The sequence below is a fragment of the Tamandua tetradactyla genome, chromosome 2 (genome assembly GCF_023851605.1).
Source record: "Tamandua tetradactyla isolate mTamTet1 chromosome 2, mTamTet1.pri, whole genome shotgun sequence".
Lineage (NCBI taxonomy): Eukaryota > Metazoa > Chordata > Mammalia > Pilosa > Myrmecophagidae > Tamandua > Tamandua tetradactyla.
Genome location: NC_135328.1, coordinates 180675333 through 180695671, shown reverse-complemented (window position 1 = coordinate 180695671; position 20339 = coordinate 180675333). Strand labels below are relative to the sequence as shown.

Genomic DNA, 20339 nt, shown 5'->3' with positions numbered 1-20339 from the left:
GAAGATTTTGGAGGAGGGTACAGTCATAATTGTATCATTCATCCATCACTTTTTTATCCTATCATGTGCAATAAACAAGGTAGATGCTATCCTTACCTTGTTTACAGTCCAACTAAATCACTTGACTCTGGCAGCCAGAGTTATGAAGGAATTGAAGGGGTAGCAGGTGAGAGCTAGCCTGACCCAAGGTTTAGAAACTGATGGGATTGGAGGAGGCAGACAACGTGGAGATTCCTCAAGTTGGCTGAAATATATATTTATACACACACACACATACACAAACCTAAGTATATATAGTTATATATCTGCCTTCCTGAGCTCCCGCCTTTTGCCCTCCCCACCACTCACACACACACTTACCAACTAGACTCCACTATTGAGAACAGAGCCTAGGTTTTAGTGAAATGAACTCTGTATTTCCAATAGCACCCAGGACAGTGTTTTGCATACTGTGATTCAATAACTGCTTATAGGACTAAAAGGTGTAAACAAGGACAGAAAATGGGAATTCAGAAGAGGTGGTGGCTTGGGACAAATGATATGTTTGTAAATAGTGGGTGGAAATGTAACTATGTGGAAGTTTAATACTGGAGCTTAGGTAAGAGTTTAGAGCCAAAGTATAGCTATGATCCAGCCCATAAGTACCTGCCCTTGAAAGGAAATGGAGGAAAAAAATCAATTATTCAAAAAGCTCAAACTTCTTAGCATTTTACACTGAAGCCCTCCCTGATCTGGGCCCCAACATCCCACCTCATTCTGTGCCACCCTCTTGGGACACACCCTTTGCCTTAACTGTTTGCCAAGGATGTCAGCATCTTTCATAACCCCCAACCCCAAGCCTTGCCCCTAGCTCATCACAAGGTGCAATCAACTTTCCCAGGCAGTTAGTCACTTCTTTCTCCTGTTTCCACAATCTCACTGGAATGCAATGATCTGCTTATCTATATCTCCAGACTATACCTCTTCTCAGCAGGGGCCATGTTTTAGTCAATTTGGTAGTTAGCACCTGACCTATTGCCTGGCACTCAAGTAATCTTCCATAAATGCTTGTCGTGTGAATGTTAAAGTGAGTGGGACAATGTGAGAGAGGGGAGAGAGAGATCCAGGTACTTTTAGGAATCCAGAGTCACATGGAGAGGACAAAAATCAAAAAGCCCTTTCCATGTCCCTAGGGATGGCAGCATTGAGTCAATAAATATTTATCAAAAGTCTAATATGTTCCAGGTTATTGTATTCTAGTGGCTTTGGAGTCAGAGCCCCAAATTAGTACCTGTGTGACCCTATGTAACCTGTTGAACCTCTATAAAATAGGAACAACAGTACCTACCTCATAGGATTATCATGAATATTAAGAGATAAAGCATGTAAAATGCTTAATACTGTTTTTGTTTCATAATTTGATAGATGGTGGGGAAGTAACCCAATATGTCAAGAAGGTTTATTTAACAAATATTTCCTAAACGCTTACTGGGTGCAAAACACTGTTCTGAAGAGCACCACTGAGAGGCTTCAGATTCAGTGTCAATCACGAGAGTCCTTCAGAGATACAAAGAGGAGACTACTATAGATGACAAAACTGTTCAGGAAGCCAAACATTGCACTGACAGGAAACTTCAATTATTCATTTATTCATCTGGGCCATATAGGTAAACTTGTCACAGTAAGCTCTCAATAAACGTTGATTGACTACATGAATGAACATGCTCAAAAATTTCCTTTGCACAAGTTCTTACCTGGTCCCAGGACAAAGTGTCTTCAAATATTTGAGTTACACCACCTAGCCTCAAGTCCTACCAAATAGCATCTCCATAGCCCGGGGGTTCCTGCAAAATACTCACAGTCTAGAAGAGAAGACAGACATATAAATAAACAATTATAGTAAAGTGTATTAAGTGTTCCCTTAGAGATAAGCCCAATGTTGTGAAGCACTGAGGGGGACCCCTTAACCCAAGCTTTGGGTGGGAATAGTTCTTGGAAGGCTTAATAGAAATTATACATAAGTTGAATATTAAACCCCTAAGGAGTTCTATAAAGGACCCTTTATAGAAGGCAGGGGAAAACATTCCAGATGTAGGGATGAGTATGTAATGAAGGTATGAAAATAAGAGCACATAGTAGGTTGAGGGAATCTAAGTAGTTTGATTGGCTCCAACTCAGAGGACATACGAGAATGGGCAGGAAATAGATGGTAGGAGTCACTTTACAAAGAGCCTTGTATGCCATGATGATAAGTTAGGATTTATTTTATCTTTATTTCTCAGCTCTGGCTGCACACTAGAATCACCTGTTTTAAACTATCAATGCCTCCCCATTGATTCTAATGGCTGTGTTTCTTTTTTCCCAACTGATTTTTTTTAACTTTTTAAATTCTGAAATAACATACATACAAAAAAAAAACAATAAATTTCAAAGTACATTTTAATAAGTAGTTATAAGATAGGTTTCAAAATTTGGTATGGGTTACAGTTCCACAATTTCAGGTTCTCCCTTCTAGCTGCTCCAAGACACTGGAAGCTAAAAGAAATATCAATGTAATGACTTAGCAGTCAAAGTCATTTGTTAAATCCTATCTTCTCTGTTATAATTTCTCCTTCTCCTTTGATCCTTCTCCCTATCTTTAGGGATATTTGGGCTCTGCCATTTTAACTTCTTCACATTGAAAAAGGGTATCAACAATAATAAGATGGGGGATGGAATTAGTTGATGTTCTTGGAGAGGTAGGTATCTCTGGGTTTCAGGGCTTCAGGAGGTTATAGGTTCCTAGAAAGTAAACTTAGTGCATAAGACTTTTTGCAGAATCTCAGATAGAGCCCTATGTGTTCCTTAGGGTTAATGGGAATGATGTTGGTTGGGATTTGGCAAACCATGGCAATTACCATTATCTAGCTGGAGCTTGAGTTGGAGTAGCTTCCAGATTAGCCTCTTGACTCTGTTTGAACTCTCTCAGTTACTGAATCCTCCATTTGTCAGGAAGTCACTGTCAATTCCACGGTGACAGGGCCAGGCTCATCCCTGGGAGTCATGTCCCACCTAATCAGGGAGATTCACCCTTGAATGTCATGTCTCACATAGGTGGGAGGGTAATGATTTTACTTGCAGAATTGGGCTGAGAGAGAGAGGCCACATCTGAGCAGTGAAAAATGGTTTCTGGAAGCAACTCTTAAACATAATTATAATTAAGCTTAGCTTCTCCACTACAGAAACAAGTTTCACAAGGGCAAGCCTCAAGATCAATGGCTTGGCCTATTAACTTGGGAGTCCCTAATCTTTGAAACAGTATCAGGGGTTTCCCAGGTAGGTAAGTTTCATATTTTTTCTCCAGTTCCTCAAGGGACTTGGCCAATACTTTTTAATTATCTGCCCAACATACCCTGGGATGTATTCTGAATAATACAGAATTACAAGCCCTCATTTCATTTAGGCTTCATGTGTTTGGGTTGTTTAAATGAGCTATCCAGGCAGTTTGATTTAATTGTGTGTTACAGAAAATTTAGTTTTAAGACAAACCTGCTTTTAGTCTTATACAGACAATATCATCCTTTGCCCTGTATTCTGATTTACCTTAGTCCCAACAGATGGGCTTCATTCTTTTCTCTAATTGATGCAATGGTTGTTTTTAATGGAAAGAGGTTTGAGTATATTTATATATTGTGTGGAAAGAGATGATGGAGGAGAGGTTAAAGGCGTATAAGAGAAGGGACAATCCAGAGAGCAGGAGGAAATACGCACAGAGGGGTTAGCCTTTGGCTAACAAGAACATCTCATAGACTGAAATGTACTGAAGAGGTAAATTTGATAAAGAATTGGGAGGAAACTGAGTTTTCACCTAAAGGAATCTATTTTTCTTCTTTTCTTAAAAGGTGAAGCTATCTTAAGAATGAGGGGCTGTGGTAGGATAAGTAGTTTTAGGGAAGGGCTAAGGTCTGGAGCAGCTCATGAGGGTATGCTAGGAAGGTTTGGTGGGCAGAGAGGAAGGCCCTTCTTGGAGGGAGACCATGAAGAGTAGTATCACAGTTAGAAGTCTGTGAGGCTCTCCTGCGGACCTCAGTAGCTGGGAGGCAGGAGAGTAGAGATGGGATCCTATGGGATCTGCAGGGAAGCTAAGCGGAAGACCTTGGAGGGAAGAGGATTCAACGTCAGTGCTTGACACCAAGGCTGAATAGGAAGAAAAGTAGAAGCGGGGGAACAATAGAAACTGAGGGTTGAGGGTGAGGGGCAGGTGTGCCTGAAAAGGACAAAAGGCATTTCTGACACAGTGCCCAGGCAGAAGAGTTAAGCGGAAGTTTGAGCCTGTGAGGCCAGGGGAGCAAAGATGAGTGTGAAATGCAGTTAATTATTCTGCATGTTTCTGTGCCTCAGCCAGCTGGTTCCCTCTTCCTAAGCAGTCTGGGACATTGGCTGAAGGAATTGGGGCCGTAAAACATCTGGCTTGGAAAAGGGAATGACTGCATGCAAACGTTCTCCAGGAAGGGGGAGAAGGGTGTGAGAGAACCTGCAGGAAGAGTTCTGCTGCTGCTCACTGTAAGCTTCAGAGAGAAAAGGAAAGGTTTTTGATTAGGGAACAAACCAGGGGAGCCTATCAGGATGGAGGAAAGAGATTAGCAGATGTGTGAGATGAGTTAAAAGGGGAAAATAGAAAAACGTGCTTACTATTCAACACTTTCTCTGGCAAGTATAGGACTAGTTGCTTTCCACATGCACTTAATGGTTCAATCCTATAAGGTCGGCATTCTATTATCACTTCTTAAAGATGGAAAAAATGGAGTCTGGGAGATTAAAGGATTTACTCAAAGTCACACTACACAAGTCAGATAGAAAAGACACAGGCATTTCAGGCTGAGGAAAAAATATGGGCAAAGGGTTGGATGGAGGAACACACAGGATAAGCACAGGGAATTTGAAGTAATTCAGTTTGGTTAAAGGACATGGTGAATGAAAGGAATTCATACAATAGAAAGTTAAAAAATAGGTTGACCCCAAATCGTGAGAGTTTGGATAGAATGAAGAGTTTAGTTTTTATTGAAGTGTCACTGAATAAGGGGGTAGATATGATTTCCACCATGCTTTAAAAAAGATAAACCTGGAAATAGTAATAGAGGAAAGCATAAGGAGGGGGGAGATCAACTGAGAGAAGAGTTTAGAGGCACAGGTGTGACACAATGAAGGCCTGACGTATGGTCATGGAAGTGAGAAGAAAGGATAGGGGGGAGAAGAGAGAAAAGACCTAGAATTGACAGCAAGGTTGTCAAGCCAGATAACTCAGGATGGAGCAGGATGGAGAAAATAGATGCAGTTTGGGACAACCTGAGTTTGAAGGTCAGATGGTACACTTGGCAGGCAGTCTAAAACACAGTACTCTAAGTTCAGGAGAAAGGACTTTGCTTGGGGAAAAAAAATTGAGGATTATCTACATAGAGGTGAAATGACACAAAGTGGACTATATTGGCTCTAGTTTTGGTTGAACTCAAGACACTTTCCAATCTCCTTGCTTTCATTTCCTTTAAGGAATTCTCTCTTCACTAGTCTGTTTTTCATGGTGTTTTCCCCATCTCTCCAAACCAAGCTCTAACACCACTGAATGAATCAGAGTTCTTCCGGGAGATGAGCTATAATGATGGAGAGTGAAAAAAAAATGTAGAAACAAAGCCCAGACATCTGAATTGCTGAGCCACACCTAAAACTAATTGCCTTCCAACTTTCCACCCACAAAACAATTGGGTTTCCTTTCTAACTTTTGTTTAAGCTGGTTTGTGTGTTGTAATCAAGAGTTTAATATACTGTGAAATAAAAACGAGATGCTAGGAGTAAAGAAGAGTAGTTACCACTTGACTGTTGACTATGTGCCTGAAGGATTTTGTATGCCTTCTAAGAAGCCTGGACTTTATCCTGTAGAAAATTAAGAACTACTGAAAGATTTAAGTTTAATTTTAAATATGTGGAGATTAAGGTTCCCTTTGAGGCTGGTGCCATAATTCCTTTTTACATAGGTGGAAACTGAAATTCTTGGAAGTGAAGTAACAATTCGCTTGTGTGAGAGGGTCACATAACGGATATGTGTCCAGGTTAGAATTTGAAGGTCAGCAATTTGATTCCAGCTCTTTTGGGAAACACCAATATCTAGTGATGTGGAGGAGGAAGAGGCATAGGGGATGACAACAAGTAAGAGACAGAAAGAGAAACACCAAGAAATCAAGGGAGGTCAGTTCAGTTGGGGACTGGGCTCAGGTGTTCACATACCAAATGCTGCTGAGTCCGGTGATGAGGACTGAGGAAAAAAGATGGAGAAGGAGCTGAGAACACTTGGAGTCATTTGCTTAAGATGAAGGAAGAGTGTTGTGGACTAAGGAATATGAAAACGGTTTCATTTCATTCAATACCCATTTAGTGGATATACCTCTGCCAAGCACTACACAAGGTCTGCAATGGAGACCTGGCCCTCGGGTCCTCGCTGGGGAAAGAGACATGTAAATAAATAAATTGCAAAAGGAATTATAGGTAGTGTAATGGAGGTGTGTACAGGGTATAGGAGACGTACAGTTAAAGAACGGTCAAGTGAACAGGGAAGGAAGTGGTAAAGATTTTATAGGAACAGATTCTTGAATTGTAAGGATGGATTGTTCACCAAAAGAACAGGAGGGTTCAAACAGGGGAGGACAGACAGTCTAAGTAGAGGGCAAACCATGTGTAAGCCATGGAGGTATGAGACAGCACCCACCTGTAGTTCCTGATGGCTACAGCTGTGAGTACTAACAGCAAAGTGGCAAGATGGTAGAGTATATCATAACAAAACAAGGCCTTCAGGCCTTGAGATGTGGAGGGAGGAAAGGCAAGCATGGGACTAAGGAGCCACTCTTGAAGACCTGAGCCTAGACCTAAAAAGCACCTACAAACAAGGATAAAACTGATCACAAATGCATGGAGAGAAATCTATGAGTAGCGAAGGGCTGGTTTGGATGGGGAAGAGATACAGTTTACAATGGATAAAAAAGAACAATTCAGGTGAGGGGAAGGCAACTTGTCATTTGGTTTCAAGTCAAAATGATGCAATTTGAGATTATACTGACGCTTACCGGAAGAATATAAGTGAAAAATGGGAAAAAATAATTCAGAAAAACTACATTCAAAATTGATTCATCACATCAATCAATCCAGTTTTGTGTGTGTGCGCGTGTGCGTGTGTGTACTGTATGGAAGGGTCACATTTCATTATTTTTCCATGTGAGGAGCCCATTGTTGCAGCACCATTTGTTGAATTTTTGTTTGTTTGTTTGCTTGTTTGTTTTTTGGTGGAACTACATGGAACTGGGTCTCCTGCATGGCAGGCATGAATTCTATCACTGAACTGCCCTTGCACCCCCAATCAATTCAATTTTAAAATGTCTGAGTGCCTGCTCTGCATTTGGTGCTGAAGAGATACAGTAGGGGATGAAACGTACACAAAGGATATCTCCTGAAGCCAAGCACTATGACATGAGCACAAAGAAGCTACAGAGGGAGAAAGAGGTTATGTTCTCCAGAGGGATTAGTCAGTCATTTATTCAGGCAAGATTACTTGAGCATAGATATTCTAGATTCTACCCTGGGGATAGCAAGTATTTATTGGACTTCTGTTATTGCCAGGCACTATTTTAAGCAGTTTATATGTATCAACCCATTTAACCCATATAGCAACCCTACAAAGTAGGCACTATTATCATCATTCCCAGGGATAAGGAAACTGAGGCACTGAGGTAAATTAACTTGCCCAAGAGCACATACTTGAAGTGGCACACTTCGACTGACTGGGTTTGAACTCAGTCAGTCTGTCACAAGAACCTACTCTTTTAACCCAATTGCTACGTTGAACTACCTCTCCAAAGTCAAATAAATAATAATAGTAGCAGCTATTATTTATAGTTCAGATACTGTAGGATGCCACACACACACACACATTATCTTGCCAAAGATCACACAGCATTCAGGTGGAAGAACTGTGACTCAAATTCCGACAGTTCAGGGGGCTTGAGCTTGGGGGACAATAAAGTACAGTAGGAACTAGAATAAGGGTGTACCAACTAAAACGTGGAGCATAAAAGAGGAGATAACTGACCCCACCTGAGGACTGGTATTGAGTTGCAGACAGCCTGGCTTGTTGGAAAGCTTCACAGTGGGTGACTTGTGAGCTAAATTCTGAAAGATGATTAGGTATTCAACATACAGAAAAATGGCAGAAAGTGTTCCACAAAAAATAGCAGGGATAAAGGAATGGTTTAAAACAGCCTGAATCATTCAGGAAACTTTAAGCAGTTTGTATGGCTTGAGAATCAGTGTGAGTGAGACAATACAGAAGTTCAGATAGGAGAAAAAGGTTGAAACTAGAACACACAGCTTTACTTGCCTTTCCAAGAAATTTGAGCTGTTTTAAAACTTTTTCAATGAAGTAAATATATTTATTTTGTTTATTCTGCATGGGCAGTCTCCGGGAAACAAATCCGGGTCTCTGCATGGCAGGTGAGAACTCTGCCTGCTGAGCCACCATGGCCCATCCTCAATGAAGTAAATATAATGGGGGGAAAAAAAAAGTAAATAACCCCAGGGAATCTGATGGTTTAATCTGAAGGAAATTGTTACAAGTAGGAAATTCTTTGATGTGTATTTTCTCTTCATAATGCACACTAACTCTACAATCTTTGTTTTACATTGCTTATCCTCAAGTAAAATGGACACTCCAGGATTTTTATCCTGTGACTTTCAGTGTTTCTGGCACTTTACCCTTACCAATCTGCTAGGTGTGTGGGCCTCAGTTTGAGAAGATTGGAAAGGAAACTGCCAAATGAATTATAATCAGGTGAATGACATGATCAGATTTACAGTATACAAGGATCTAAATGGCAGGCATGTAGAAGACAAGTTGGAACAGGTAAGACTGGAGACAGGGAATCTGAACAATAATTTTGGTAAGAAAAGCCCAGGGCCTAAGCTGCAGGACAGCGGGATGGCTAGTGGGTTTGAGGATGGGAAAGTTTAGGATGGCGTCCATATTTATTGCATAGGTCATGCCAAGGAAAACTAGAGGAGTGATAGGTTTGGAAGGAAGTTATAACTGGATTTGGATGTTCAGAACTGAGGTATCTGTGAATCACATGGGTAGAGAAACCCAATCGGCAATTTGATATGCAGATCTGCAGCTGAGGGAAGAGGTCAGGATTGAAAATAAAATCTTGTTTGAGTTATGAACATAAACATGGTCACAGAGAATACATGCAGAAAACGAAAAGAGAGTTAAGAATGAAGTCCTAGAAGGGAATAACAACATTCAAGGAGCAGAGAGAAGCGTAGACGCCCAAACATTGCAGAGAAGAATGGTCAGAGAGGCAGAACAAAAAGAACACACGTCACAGAAGCCAAAGTGGGGAGGATGTAGAGAGGAACATCAGGGAAAGAGTCAGCATCCTTACAGCTGTGGAGAGATCAAATATGAGGACTGCAAAGACTTCTCTGGATGTACCAGTCATTAGTTCAACAGTGATGCCTGATAGAGCTTCAGAAGAATGGTGGAGATAGAAGTCCAAGTACAGGTGCTGAAGAGTGAATGGGAGGTAAGAAGAGATAGCGACTGTGGGTTTTTTTATTTCAAGAGCAAGGCTGTGAGTGAGTAAGGTTAGGATATGATGGTAGGTATGGATGCAGGGTCAACAGGATTTTTAACACGAGAGAGAGACTAAAAGGAGACTAACCAGGTCATGAAAATGGGAGCAGCCCAGAGAACATACTTAGTGAAATTCCCCTACCTGTGGGGAAGTGAAGGAATAAGTGAATATGAAGAATCTAAATGACCCACAAGCTAGGGAAATTAGAATGAGAGCAAGGGAATGCCAATGAAACGGCAGAGGGAAAGTAGGAAGGGAAACAGCCCAAGGCCCTTTAGATTTGATTCAGTGGAGGGAAAACAAAGGTGATTAATATATCAACAAACTATAATTTACCGCCTATTGGAGGAGTTCTGGTACAAATATCTTGTAAGGGGGAGAGAGGAATCCTGTCAGTGGGAGGTGAGTTCTGACATGTAATACATGTATCTCTGAGCTAAGTGACCACCTCTTTGATGAGTTTTCACTACAGAACTATGTAAAGCTAGAAAACAATTTCAGGGTAGTGGTTTAGAATGATGTTAAGTTGTAATTATTAGAGAGGGACTCTTAGGAATGGTTCCACGGGGAGGAAAACAAAAAAATAACTGGGACAAATGGGAGATTGAGAAACACTGCTAGACTTTAGAGTTCAAAATGACCATGAAGATCACCCAAATGAGAAAATGGAGGCAAAGGGAAGTCAGGTGCCTAATCCATCATGCACTTGGGGAGGCAGCCATATCCAAAAGGTAGCTGACATCCTGAGAGCATGTGAACTTATCAAGAGGCCAAAATAGGGACCCAGGATCTGCCACAATGGCATGCAGGATTTCAGGGGCAAAAATAAATAGAAGTTAAAGGGAAGAAAAGAGGAAATCTGTCCTTTGGGATGAAACACGTTGAAATGACAGGGAGCCATGGTTCTGTCAGATGTGTTGGAGTTTGCCTTTTGTTCTCATCAGAAAGGCCTTTTGCAGGGCACCGAACTCTGCATCCAACACCTTCAGGCAAGAGCCACTCCAGCAGGTTGATACTAGAAACCCAAAGAACTGAACAGAAAAGGGATCACAGCCCTTGGCCCTACTCTGGGCTCAATGCTACACATCAATAAAATATTCCCCAAATGCAGAGCAGATGGAAGAAAATGCATACCCATTAGTAGTTTATCTGGATAGTAATCAGGAGTTGACCCAGGGTGGGCATTTGGAAGGATTCAACCTCCGTCCTGCCTGGTGCTGGGATCAGCTCACATGGCTCCTATGTCCACAGGGGACAGAGAATGCATTGTCCATAAAGAGGATTATTCTCTACAACAAGCTCAGACAAAGGGAGAGGTTGTTTTCAGTTGCTTGAGGGAGGTGGGACGGGGGTGGGAAAAGAGACTAGTATGGCACTGGGGCATTCCCACAAAATTCAGCTTCTTCCCTTCAGCAGTAGGACAAGCAGTTGGGCAACATATCCCCTCTAGCTCAGTCTTCAGGACTCAAGTTGGAAGGAGCACTTGACTATAACCTATCTTGGCTGTTTCCAAAAAAAGTATAGAATTAAATGAGGTGAGCCAAATAGGGAGGGCAGCAATAGACACCAAAGAATGGGGTGACTGGGGTAATAAGCAAAAGGAGGCTTCAGTTATGACTAAATCCCAGCCTCAAGGCAGAACCGGAGAGGGAGAGGTCTTAGGCAACGGGTGTTAATACTGACACTGATTCATAGTTCAGTAAGCTTCCATCTTCAGCAGGATGAACTTTGGACTATGGCAACATCTTGACGTTTCCACAGATGCCGATCCTTTCTCCATCCTAGACACAAACCTGAGAGACAATGGGTTCATATCTTTCCCCAGAAGTCTCAAGAGTAGGGAAAAGAACAATCCCCAGCAAAACAGGACAGTCAGAAATTGAGGATTACCAGAGTAGGTGAGAGAGCCACCTTTTGCAAATCTTAATTTTGAGCAAGCAAGCAGGTCACGTCCTCTTCTTCAAAGGAAATTCCAGATATATTCTGAGGGAAAGCCATCCTGATATTGAATGGACAGAGTACAGATGAACGAGTATTAGGGGTAGGAGAAACATACCCTTCACTGAGGTGTTTACTGGGTTGTATGGGCCCCCAAATGGGAGATACAACAGAGCTTTGGACACCCCCGAGGACTATTTTTTTGAGAGGGTAGGTGGGAATGAGAGCATGTACTTCCAGAGTGAGGAATATACAGGTGTGAGTGCCTCCAGAGTAAGGAGTGTTTGCTTAACGGCACAAGCTATAGGTGAGACCCTACAGATGTTCTTGTTGGGTCAGGAAGACATTCCATTCTTGGAGGACAAGGAATCCATTTCAAATACTATGGTGGAAAAGAAGTCCTCATTAGTCTGGGACAATAAAGAAACTTGGGATTGGTGCTATTTAATAAAGGGAACCTTTTTTGGAGTAAAGGACAGCAGTCACCAAAAGATGCTCCAGGGGTTTCAGATAAGCACTGTTTTGGTGGTTCAGTGGTAGAATGCTCACCTTCCATGCAGGAGACCCAGATTCAATTTCCAGACCATGCACACCCCTTCCCCCACCAAGGAAGAGCACTGCTTGAACCCTATCCAATAAAATAGTTAGCTTTGACATATCCCCTAGAAAGTGAAAAAGTAAAAAGATAAAGAACACCTGAGTGGGCTGACAGAGCAGCACGGCAGTGCTAAGTGGTGGTAAGGTCTGGCATTGACTCAGAGCTGAGGACAGGATTCCCTATGCAGCTATATGTAGCAGTCAGTGAGCTTTGGGGATATCATGCCTCGTCTTGATCAGGAATAGATGTGACCCGGAACAGATGTGACATCTTGTGGCCATTTTTCCAGTCCTTTGCTACCACAGCCTGGCAGCATTCTGCCTGGCATTGAATAAATATGAGCGAAATACCTGTGTGGCAGGAGACTAGATTAAAAAACAGGAGCTGGGGGTGGGCCATGGTGACCCAGCAGGCAGAGCTCTTGCCTGCCATGCCGGAGACCCAGGTTCAATTCCCAGTGCCTGCTAGAAAGCAAAAAAAAAAAAAAAAAAAAAAAGGCAGCTGGAAGGTATGAGGAGGGAAGTCTCAGGACTTTCAGAGCAAAGCTAATTAAAGCTAAGAAAACTTTTTTATGGAAGACAAATTAGAATTGCCTTGGAGCACTCTTAAAATAGTCTCTGATTCCAATTTAGTGCTCTCATAAATTGCTGTCAGACAACTCCTGAGCCAGTGAACATCAATTTAAATAACTTTATTCAGAAAAATCCTTTTGTCCACTTCAGCTGCCTTAACCCCACCCTTTCTCATAATGGAGGTTGCTGGATATCCAAACTTGTTTTGTTCTTTAATTCTAATAAAAGTAGACAAAGTTACTGGTGACTGCCTCCTTCCAACATCCACCTGGGTCTTATTTGAGCCATAGGCTCATTGGAATGGAGTCCAAGAACTAGACACTGTTATAAGGACAATTAAACCCTGATCAGTCTGCAATTCCTTTCTCCCATCAAAATAAGAACTAGGAGTCCAGATGAAGAAGGGGCTTTTTCATGTGCTAAGAACATGACTCTTTTTCCCACAGTCCTGCCTAGTAGACGTACTTTTTGAGGTAGCTCCCACCTAACTGGTCCTTTGACATCTTCCTTCATGTATACAGGATGGGGTAAAGAATAGAGGACACTGTGACTATTTCCCAGGTAAGACGTGAATTGCCTTTTCAGAGGACATTCAGTGGAGAAGGCCCAAGCCTCATTCAGAACTGCAGGTAGACAAATTGTCCCAGCTCAGAAGCCTCATCAACTGCAGCCTGGAGGGATGGGCAAGATAGAACTGTAGGAAGGTCTTGCAGTGTGCCTCTAAAAGATACAGAAACTACCACAGTTTCTGACTACTCAAAATAAGGACAGGTTTTCAAGGAAAACTGAGAGGGTCCAGGATTTTGTGTTCATCAGCTCACCACTGACATGGACCAGTATGAGATTAGTGTAAGTTCTGAATCAAAGATTATAGAGGGCAGTGAGGAGAAATGGCTGCAAAAACTACCATTTATTGATGTCCATTATTTCATATACTGTGATAAGTGTTTTACATTCATTTTCTCATTTTAATCCTTGCAACAGCTCTACGAGGGAGGGATTATCACCCCCACTTCATAGAAAACAAGCTCAGGAAAATTGGCTCATGCGCCCAAGGCCACACAGCTCCACACAGTGGTGGAGGTTGGATTTGTCTGCTGCTGAAAGCCCACGTTCTTTTATTGTACCCATCTAGGTCAATCTTGGGCAAAGGTAATTTCACTGACCAGCTCTGCAAAGAGCCCTGAGGGTGGAGGTTGCCAGCCACACTCACCGCTGGTAGGGATGCATTGAAGCTGACTTGATGTTAGTTTTTATTCCACTTGGCATTTTCCCTAAAAGGAACAAGACAAACACATGAAGCAAGTAGGATTTTCACAATAAATCAGAAATGTGGTCTCCAGGTTCCCTTTCATCACCTCCTCCACCATCTTAGAACCTCTGTGTCATCTGACCCTGAATTACATGGATCTTAGTGAACAGAGGTGTAGTTCCTCACCTTATCTCTCTCTAAAGGTATCTAAGAGGAAGGGGGTAGGATGGGGATATAGTCGAGACATACTTAGCATAGTGTCCTGCTAATCTACCCTTGGAAGAGATGGTAAAACCTGTGTGACATCCATTTAATGTCACAGGTAAAAGAGTACTATATTCTCTTTGACTTGGTTTTTTTTCTAGACAGGTTGGAAAAAAATACCTCTTCTGGCTGATTGCATCTGAACTCCAGGCTGTTCTCATAATTACAAGAAGTGACAAGAAAAGGCAGGAGCACACAAGCAGGAGAAAGAGGATACAAAGAGAAAGACACATGTAGGATGGGTAAATTTGCCTGCTTCAAGTCCAACCAAATGGGCCTAATTAAGACTTGACCAATGGTTTTTATATCTAAGAAAAGACAATGATGGCACACTTAATATTCAGAATAAACAGGACAGAAGGCTAGCTGAGACAGAGATCTGAGACAAGGAGGGGAGAGTGAAAGCAGTTTCTGTTACTTGAAATTTTTCTTTCTGGTGACTACTAGTCTCCAAATGAAGTTTTCACCCCTAAAACTTGTTTTCTGGGTCACAGTCCAGTAAGAAAAAGGGAAAATCTCCAGGTCTGAGGATAGATACTAGAGGTTCAGATGAGCCAGCTTATCCCACTTCCCAGTTGCAGGTCGGCTGTATTTCAATCCCTGCCACTTTACCTGGTTGACTTGTTTGGGCTATTTGCACCCCACTGAGCATTGGCTGCTGCTGGCTTGGAGCTCCTGCCATCTGCACCGGCTGCAATCCGGAAGCTCCTGCAAGGATTGTCCCAGCTCCTGGCTGGCCAGGCTGGCCAGGACCACTGCTGCCTGAAGGTCTCCAATTTGAGAGCCCCTTCCCAAAGGCAACAGCTGCCACCAAGGCATTGGTGTCTGCAGGGTTAAAGGTCTGCTTATTCTGCCGGAGACCTGGAGAAAAAGACAATCAAGTGGGACTCTGTGGTATCCTCTGGCCCGGGAATGAACCCAGTAGCTAGAATGAGTTCAGGGCTTGGAATTCTGACTTCAGCAGTATCTGAACTCCCTGGCAGCCCAGAGGCAAAGAGAGAGAACCCTCAAACCTATTTCAGAATTCTCCCTTCCTATTTTGCCCACTTCTTCCACCTGCTCCAGAGCTGACCTTAAATGGGAAAGGCTGACAGAAGGGAAACAAACCCTTTCCTATGCAATTCATTCTTGTGTTCTAACTTTCACTATTCCTACTTCAGAGACCTTATCCCTCTTTCTCTTTCCTTCTCCATTTTGCCACCAATCCTTACATACCTCCACTCTCTGATTCTCGTTCCTCTTTGCTGATTTTATCCAGAAGGTTTGAGCACATTTTATTCAAGCTCTGGATCTGTTTCTGTAACACACACAATTTGTGCAGAGATTAGGGCAAGTAGGAAATGATTACAGGGAGTTTTCTACTTTAGGCTCTTATAGGGGCAAATTAGGTGTAACCAGTTGCCCATCCCTACTAGAGAGGAAAGATGATGCCTCATGATAGGACTCAGGGTAATAGGGTGTGCTGGTTTGAAACAGTTATGTGCCCAGAAAAGCCTTGTTCTTCTAATCCTGATTCAATATTAGAGTAGGACCTCTTGATTAGGTTGTTTCCATGGAGATGTGACACACCCAACTATGGGTGTGACCTTTTGATTATATGGACTTGTGACTCCAGGTCTTGATTAGTTTACCAGAGTTCTTAAAGAGCAGACACAAGGAAACATTTAGGAGAAAGTGTAGATGCAGATGTCTGGAAATGCAGAAGCCCTAAGAGATGCCAGGAGCCAAGAGAGCTGACAGAAACCAGAGCCCAGCAGATGTCACCATGTACCTTTTCATGAGATGCCAAGCAAGCCAGAACCTGGACAGAGTGAAGGGAAGCTAAGAGATGAAATCCAGAATTCACCCCAGAGCAGCTAAGTGAGGACCCACAAACACTTAAAGAGAAAGCCATTTGAATGAGAAGCTAAAAGCAATGGAACCAGGAACTAGGACCTCAACCACATGCCTTCCCCTGTGACAGACAAAGGATTATCTTCAGAGTCAAGGTATCTTTGTGCGGACTTTTTAATGGTCTTAGAACTGTAAACTTGTAACTTAATAAATTCTCTTTACAAAAGCTGCTCTATTTCTGGTATATGGCTTTCCGGCAGCATTAGCAAACTGAAACAAGGGGGGACTAAGGGCAGTGACTCAGTCCAACCTGAGCTGCATCAGCACCAATGCGGGCAGCATCTGTTGTCAGTTGCTTCTCCTGCTCTTCAACCTCAGGGTCAGGTTTGGTTCTCAGATGATCAGGGACCACTTCATGGCTGAAAACAGGTACTCGTCCTTCAGTTTGCCGCTACAACACAGAGTTTATGATCCTACTACACATTACAATAAGATTTGATTTGGTTCTGTGTACAGTCCCTTTCATAGGCAGAAGTATACTTTCAGGGAAAACAATATATAACTTCCCAGGACACTGTTCCCTCCATTCCATCCCTCATTTCTATCTCCTGACACCCCTATTTCTATCAGACATAGGGGAAAATTAAATGATCTCTCCATACCACACTTTAATCAAAGATTAAAATAGGCAAGTCACAAAAGAAGAGACTTTTTACTTGAGATAAGTAATGGAGAAGAAAGATCTTTACTTGGTGATACAGGGCTCAGGTTATTACAGCACTATCTAGGAGTGACTCCCTGAGCCCCAGGACAAAAAGTAAGACTTCCATAATGTAGCCCTCACTTTTTTTTTTTTTTTTTTGCTTTTTAACTTTTTTATTGTATAATATAACATATATACAAAGCAAAGAAAGAAAAAAGCAATAATTTTCAAAGTACTCTTCAACATGTAGTTATAGGACAGATCCCAGAGTTTGTCATAGGCTACCATACCATTCTCTCAGATTTTTCCTTCTACCCACTTCAGAATATAGGAGGCTAGAAGGAATAAATACTTTTTATTATCACAATCAACTTTTTTTTCTTTTTTGCAAAAAAATAGTATATATACAAAAAAGCAATAAATTTCAAAGCATAGAACAACAATTAGTTGTAGAACAGATCTCAGAGTTTGATATAGGTTACAATTCTACAATTTTAGGTTTTTACTTCTAGCTGCTATAAGATACTGGAGACTAAAACAATATCAATTTAATGATTCAGCAATCATTTCTGTACGTTAAACCCTACCTTCTCTGTATTACTCCACCATCACCTTTGATCTTTCTATCCTACACATTAAGGGTATTGGCTACGGTCATGCTAAATCTTTCATGCTAGAAGGGGCTGTCAGTAATATGGAGTAGGGTGATGGAACTAGCTGATGTTCTGGCCAGGCTGGGCCTTCTAGGTTTCAGGAGTTATCTGGTCCAGGGACCCATCCGGAGGTTGTAGTTTTCTGGAAAGTTACCCTAGTGCACGGAATCTTTGTAGGATCTTATATTTTGCCCTAAGTGTTCTTTAAGATTGGCTGGAATGGTTTGGTTGGGGTTTGGCAAGTTATGATAGGTAGCAATGTCTAACTGAAGCCTGTGTAAGAGCAACCTTCAGAGTAGCCTCTCAACTCTATTTGAACTCTCCCAGCCACTGATACTTTATTAGTTACACTTCTTTCCCCCTTTTGGTCAGGATGGAATTGTTGATCCCATGGTACAGGGTTGAACTCATCCCTGGGAGTCATCTCCAGCCCACACTTTTTATTGCCACTCTTTATTCCATATTCAGAACTTCTATAACTATTCAACAATTATGTTCATGGCTCTCAATCAAGAACTTAATTTCGAAAGTGTACCTTTCTCCTCCTCTTACCATAAGATCTTCATCTCGGTCTGGGGACAACAACAGAGGGATGATGACCTGGTTACGGAACAGTGGTGTTTTTTCATGCTTTAAGACCTTGTTTAGAGTGTTCAACTGTCCAGAGAGCAAGGCAAAACTGTCCAGGACAGAAGGCCTGGGGGTAGTAAGAAAGTATTAGAAAGTTCCCCTCCTTCCCTCAGGTAGTTTCCAGTAAAGTAGCCTCTAAGTAGCCCCTATTCAGACTAGGAATATCCAGGCTCATCCCAAAGAGACTCACGGCCCTATGACTGATTTTGGGCAGTAGCCAGACTGGCTCACAGGGATGTAGGAAAGAGGGACACAGTTTCAATTTCTGACAAAGATGTAGGTAAAAGACAGTTCATTGTATGAATGGGCTGAGGAACAGTGGCAAAATAGAAACGACAACTTCACTACTATCGCTAAAAACTCAGAAACTTGGTAAAAGCTGCTTTTTCAGCCTGGAACAGGATCCACACTTCCAGAGAAGACTGGACCTAAAAGACCCAGCCACAGTTTGTGGCAACGGGTCCAGCATGAATAGAGCTAAAGTGGACAGGCTGAGAGAGAAGCTCCTAATCAGAAAAGATAGAGGGTAAGAATCAAAACCTAGCAAGAACCTGGGTTGGGAAACAGGACATCTCTTTATTTCCTTGCCACTGAGGCCCTAAACCAAACTCCAAATGTTAAATGTTGGGAAACCCAGCTCTTCACAAATCAAAAGATGTTTCCAAACTGATAAATGATTACAGCATCAGAGTTGACCTACCTGTCAGAAGGCCCAGTTCCACACTTACTAAACAGCCCTCCCCAGCCTACCTTGGCAACTCTTACCAGGTCAGCCGGTCATACTCGTTCTCCAACTTATAAATGAAACTCCCCAGTGAGTTCTTCAGATCAGCTGCTTGACTCAGCAGTGCATCTAATGATGCCTCAAGTTGTTTCTCTTCCCTCTGCATTAATAAAAAAAAAAAGCTGGCTACCCAGATTGATGTACTATGTCAACATACACAGATGAAGACATGACAATACCTGGTGAGGTAACAGAGATGAGCCAGGTTGTTTTCTGTCTTTGGTATTTTGGTTACAGATGCCATCAACCCTTAGAACTTTCAACCTATTCACCTTACCACAAATCCTCCTACCATCTGATTCCTTTCTCTCATCACCTCCTAATCCATGCCTGGTTTTCCTACGTAATAGGTACTCTATTCTCCGTGGGACTCATTGCCTTCTGTACACATGTACATCAACTTCCTTTAACCAACAATCTGCCTTGTAAGCTGTTCTTAACACTGACCACATCCCTGGGAAATCTGCCTACACTTGATGCATTCTCTGAACAGCAGCCCTGCCCATAAGCTTCACCTCCAACACAGTTCTTTATTTGCTTTCAAACTCCTTCTTGCTGAATCAATTTACATTCATTTTGTTTATTTATATGCCAGCATCCCTATGCTTCTTTCATAAGCTCACTCAACCTAAAAACATTTACTAAAAGACTACCAGGTGCAAGAAACTAAATGACTAATGAAACTCCACAAATGACCAGCTTCTAAGCACTAGATGAGCAATTTTAAACGCTTGGGGTCTGCGAAGCGTTTTCTTTCCATCTGTGGCATCCTATTTTACTCCATTTCTTCACCCTTAACAATCAACCGCCTAGGAAAAATAATGCAAAACCGTCCTGCAAACCCGCTAATATGCCTGACAAGAGCCTTGATGCTGGATTGATGCCACGGCCTCGGTTATAAATGGCTTGGCTTCCCCACAATTCCTTTCCCCCTCGGGCTTTTCTCCAGTTTTCTTTACAGAGAACAGCCTCCATTTCAACCTAGGCTAGGGTCTGCGTCAACACACCATTTCTTGAGAAGTCTTCTCTGGACTGCATCTCTGACTCTTCATTACAAATTAATTCATTCCTACACCCAAACAAGTCAGTGCTATCTCCTCCCTCTGAATTTAGCAGCAGTCTCTCTCCTATCAGCCGGGCCCCACCCCATCTCTCATCTGCACCGCCCACTTATCTTAGTGGTCTGCCTGGTCCCCCATGCCGCGTTCCCTTACTCATCAGCAACCGACCCTGCCCCCGCCTCACACAGCGAACTCCACACTCTCTCCTCAGCCAGCCCATTTTCGGTTACAGTAACCGAAGTTCGCCGGCTGTCAACAGGACCAACCTAGTTCTCACCTGCATGGCGATGGCAGTAGCGGCTGCACCGACTTCTTCTTCCGGTTTCCAACTCCGCGAGCCTCTCTGGAAGGGCTTCATTCACCAATCAGGAAACTTGGGACTCAGCCCTCCCACTCACTTCCGGATCCTGTCGCGGGTAGAG

The 20339-nt window shown here is 42.5% G+C and overlaps 1 protein-coding gene across 7 annotated transcripts; it reads right to left on the bottom strand.

Moving 5' to 3' along the window:
• Positions 1-333: 333 nt before the first annotated feature.
• MED8 (mediator complex subunit 8) lies at positions 334-20302 on the bottom strand. 7 transcript variants are annotated; one of them, XM_077149985.1, is made up of 9 exons: positions 20195-20302; positions 18838-18956; positions 17978-18139; positions 16397-16505; positions 15469-15550; positions 14866-15114; positions 13951-14011; positions 11313-11422; positions 334-1841 (listed from the first exon to the last, which is right to left on the bottom strand). In XM_077149985.1, exons 1-8 carry the CDS (start codon positions 20273-20275, stop codon positions 11326-11328), a joined length of 960 nt encoding a protein of 319 aa, XP_077006100.1. In that variant the 5' UTR covers positions 20276-20302; the 3' UTR covers positions 334-1841; positions 11313-11325. The 7 variants fall into 7 exon arrangements, 6 of the variants coding, with proteins under 6 accessions (XP_077006100.1, XP_077006099.1, XP_077006103.1 ...); XR_013171011.1 differs by lacking the exon at positions 11313-11422 and adding an exon at positions 2877-3030 and having other exon boundaries at positions 1674-1841; positions 16397-16537; positions 17995-18139; XM_077149984.1 differs by having other exon boundaries at positions 1677-1841; positions 16397-16537; positions 17995-18139.
• Between the last annotated feature and the right edge of the window lie 37 nt (positions 20303-20339).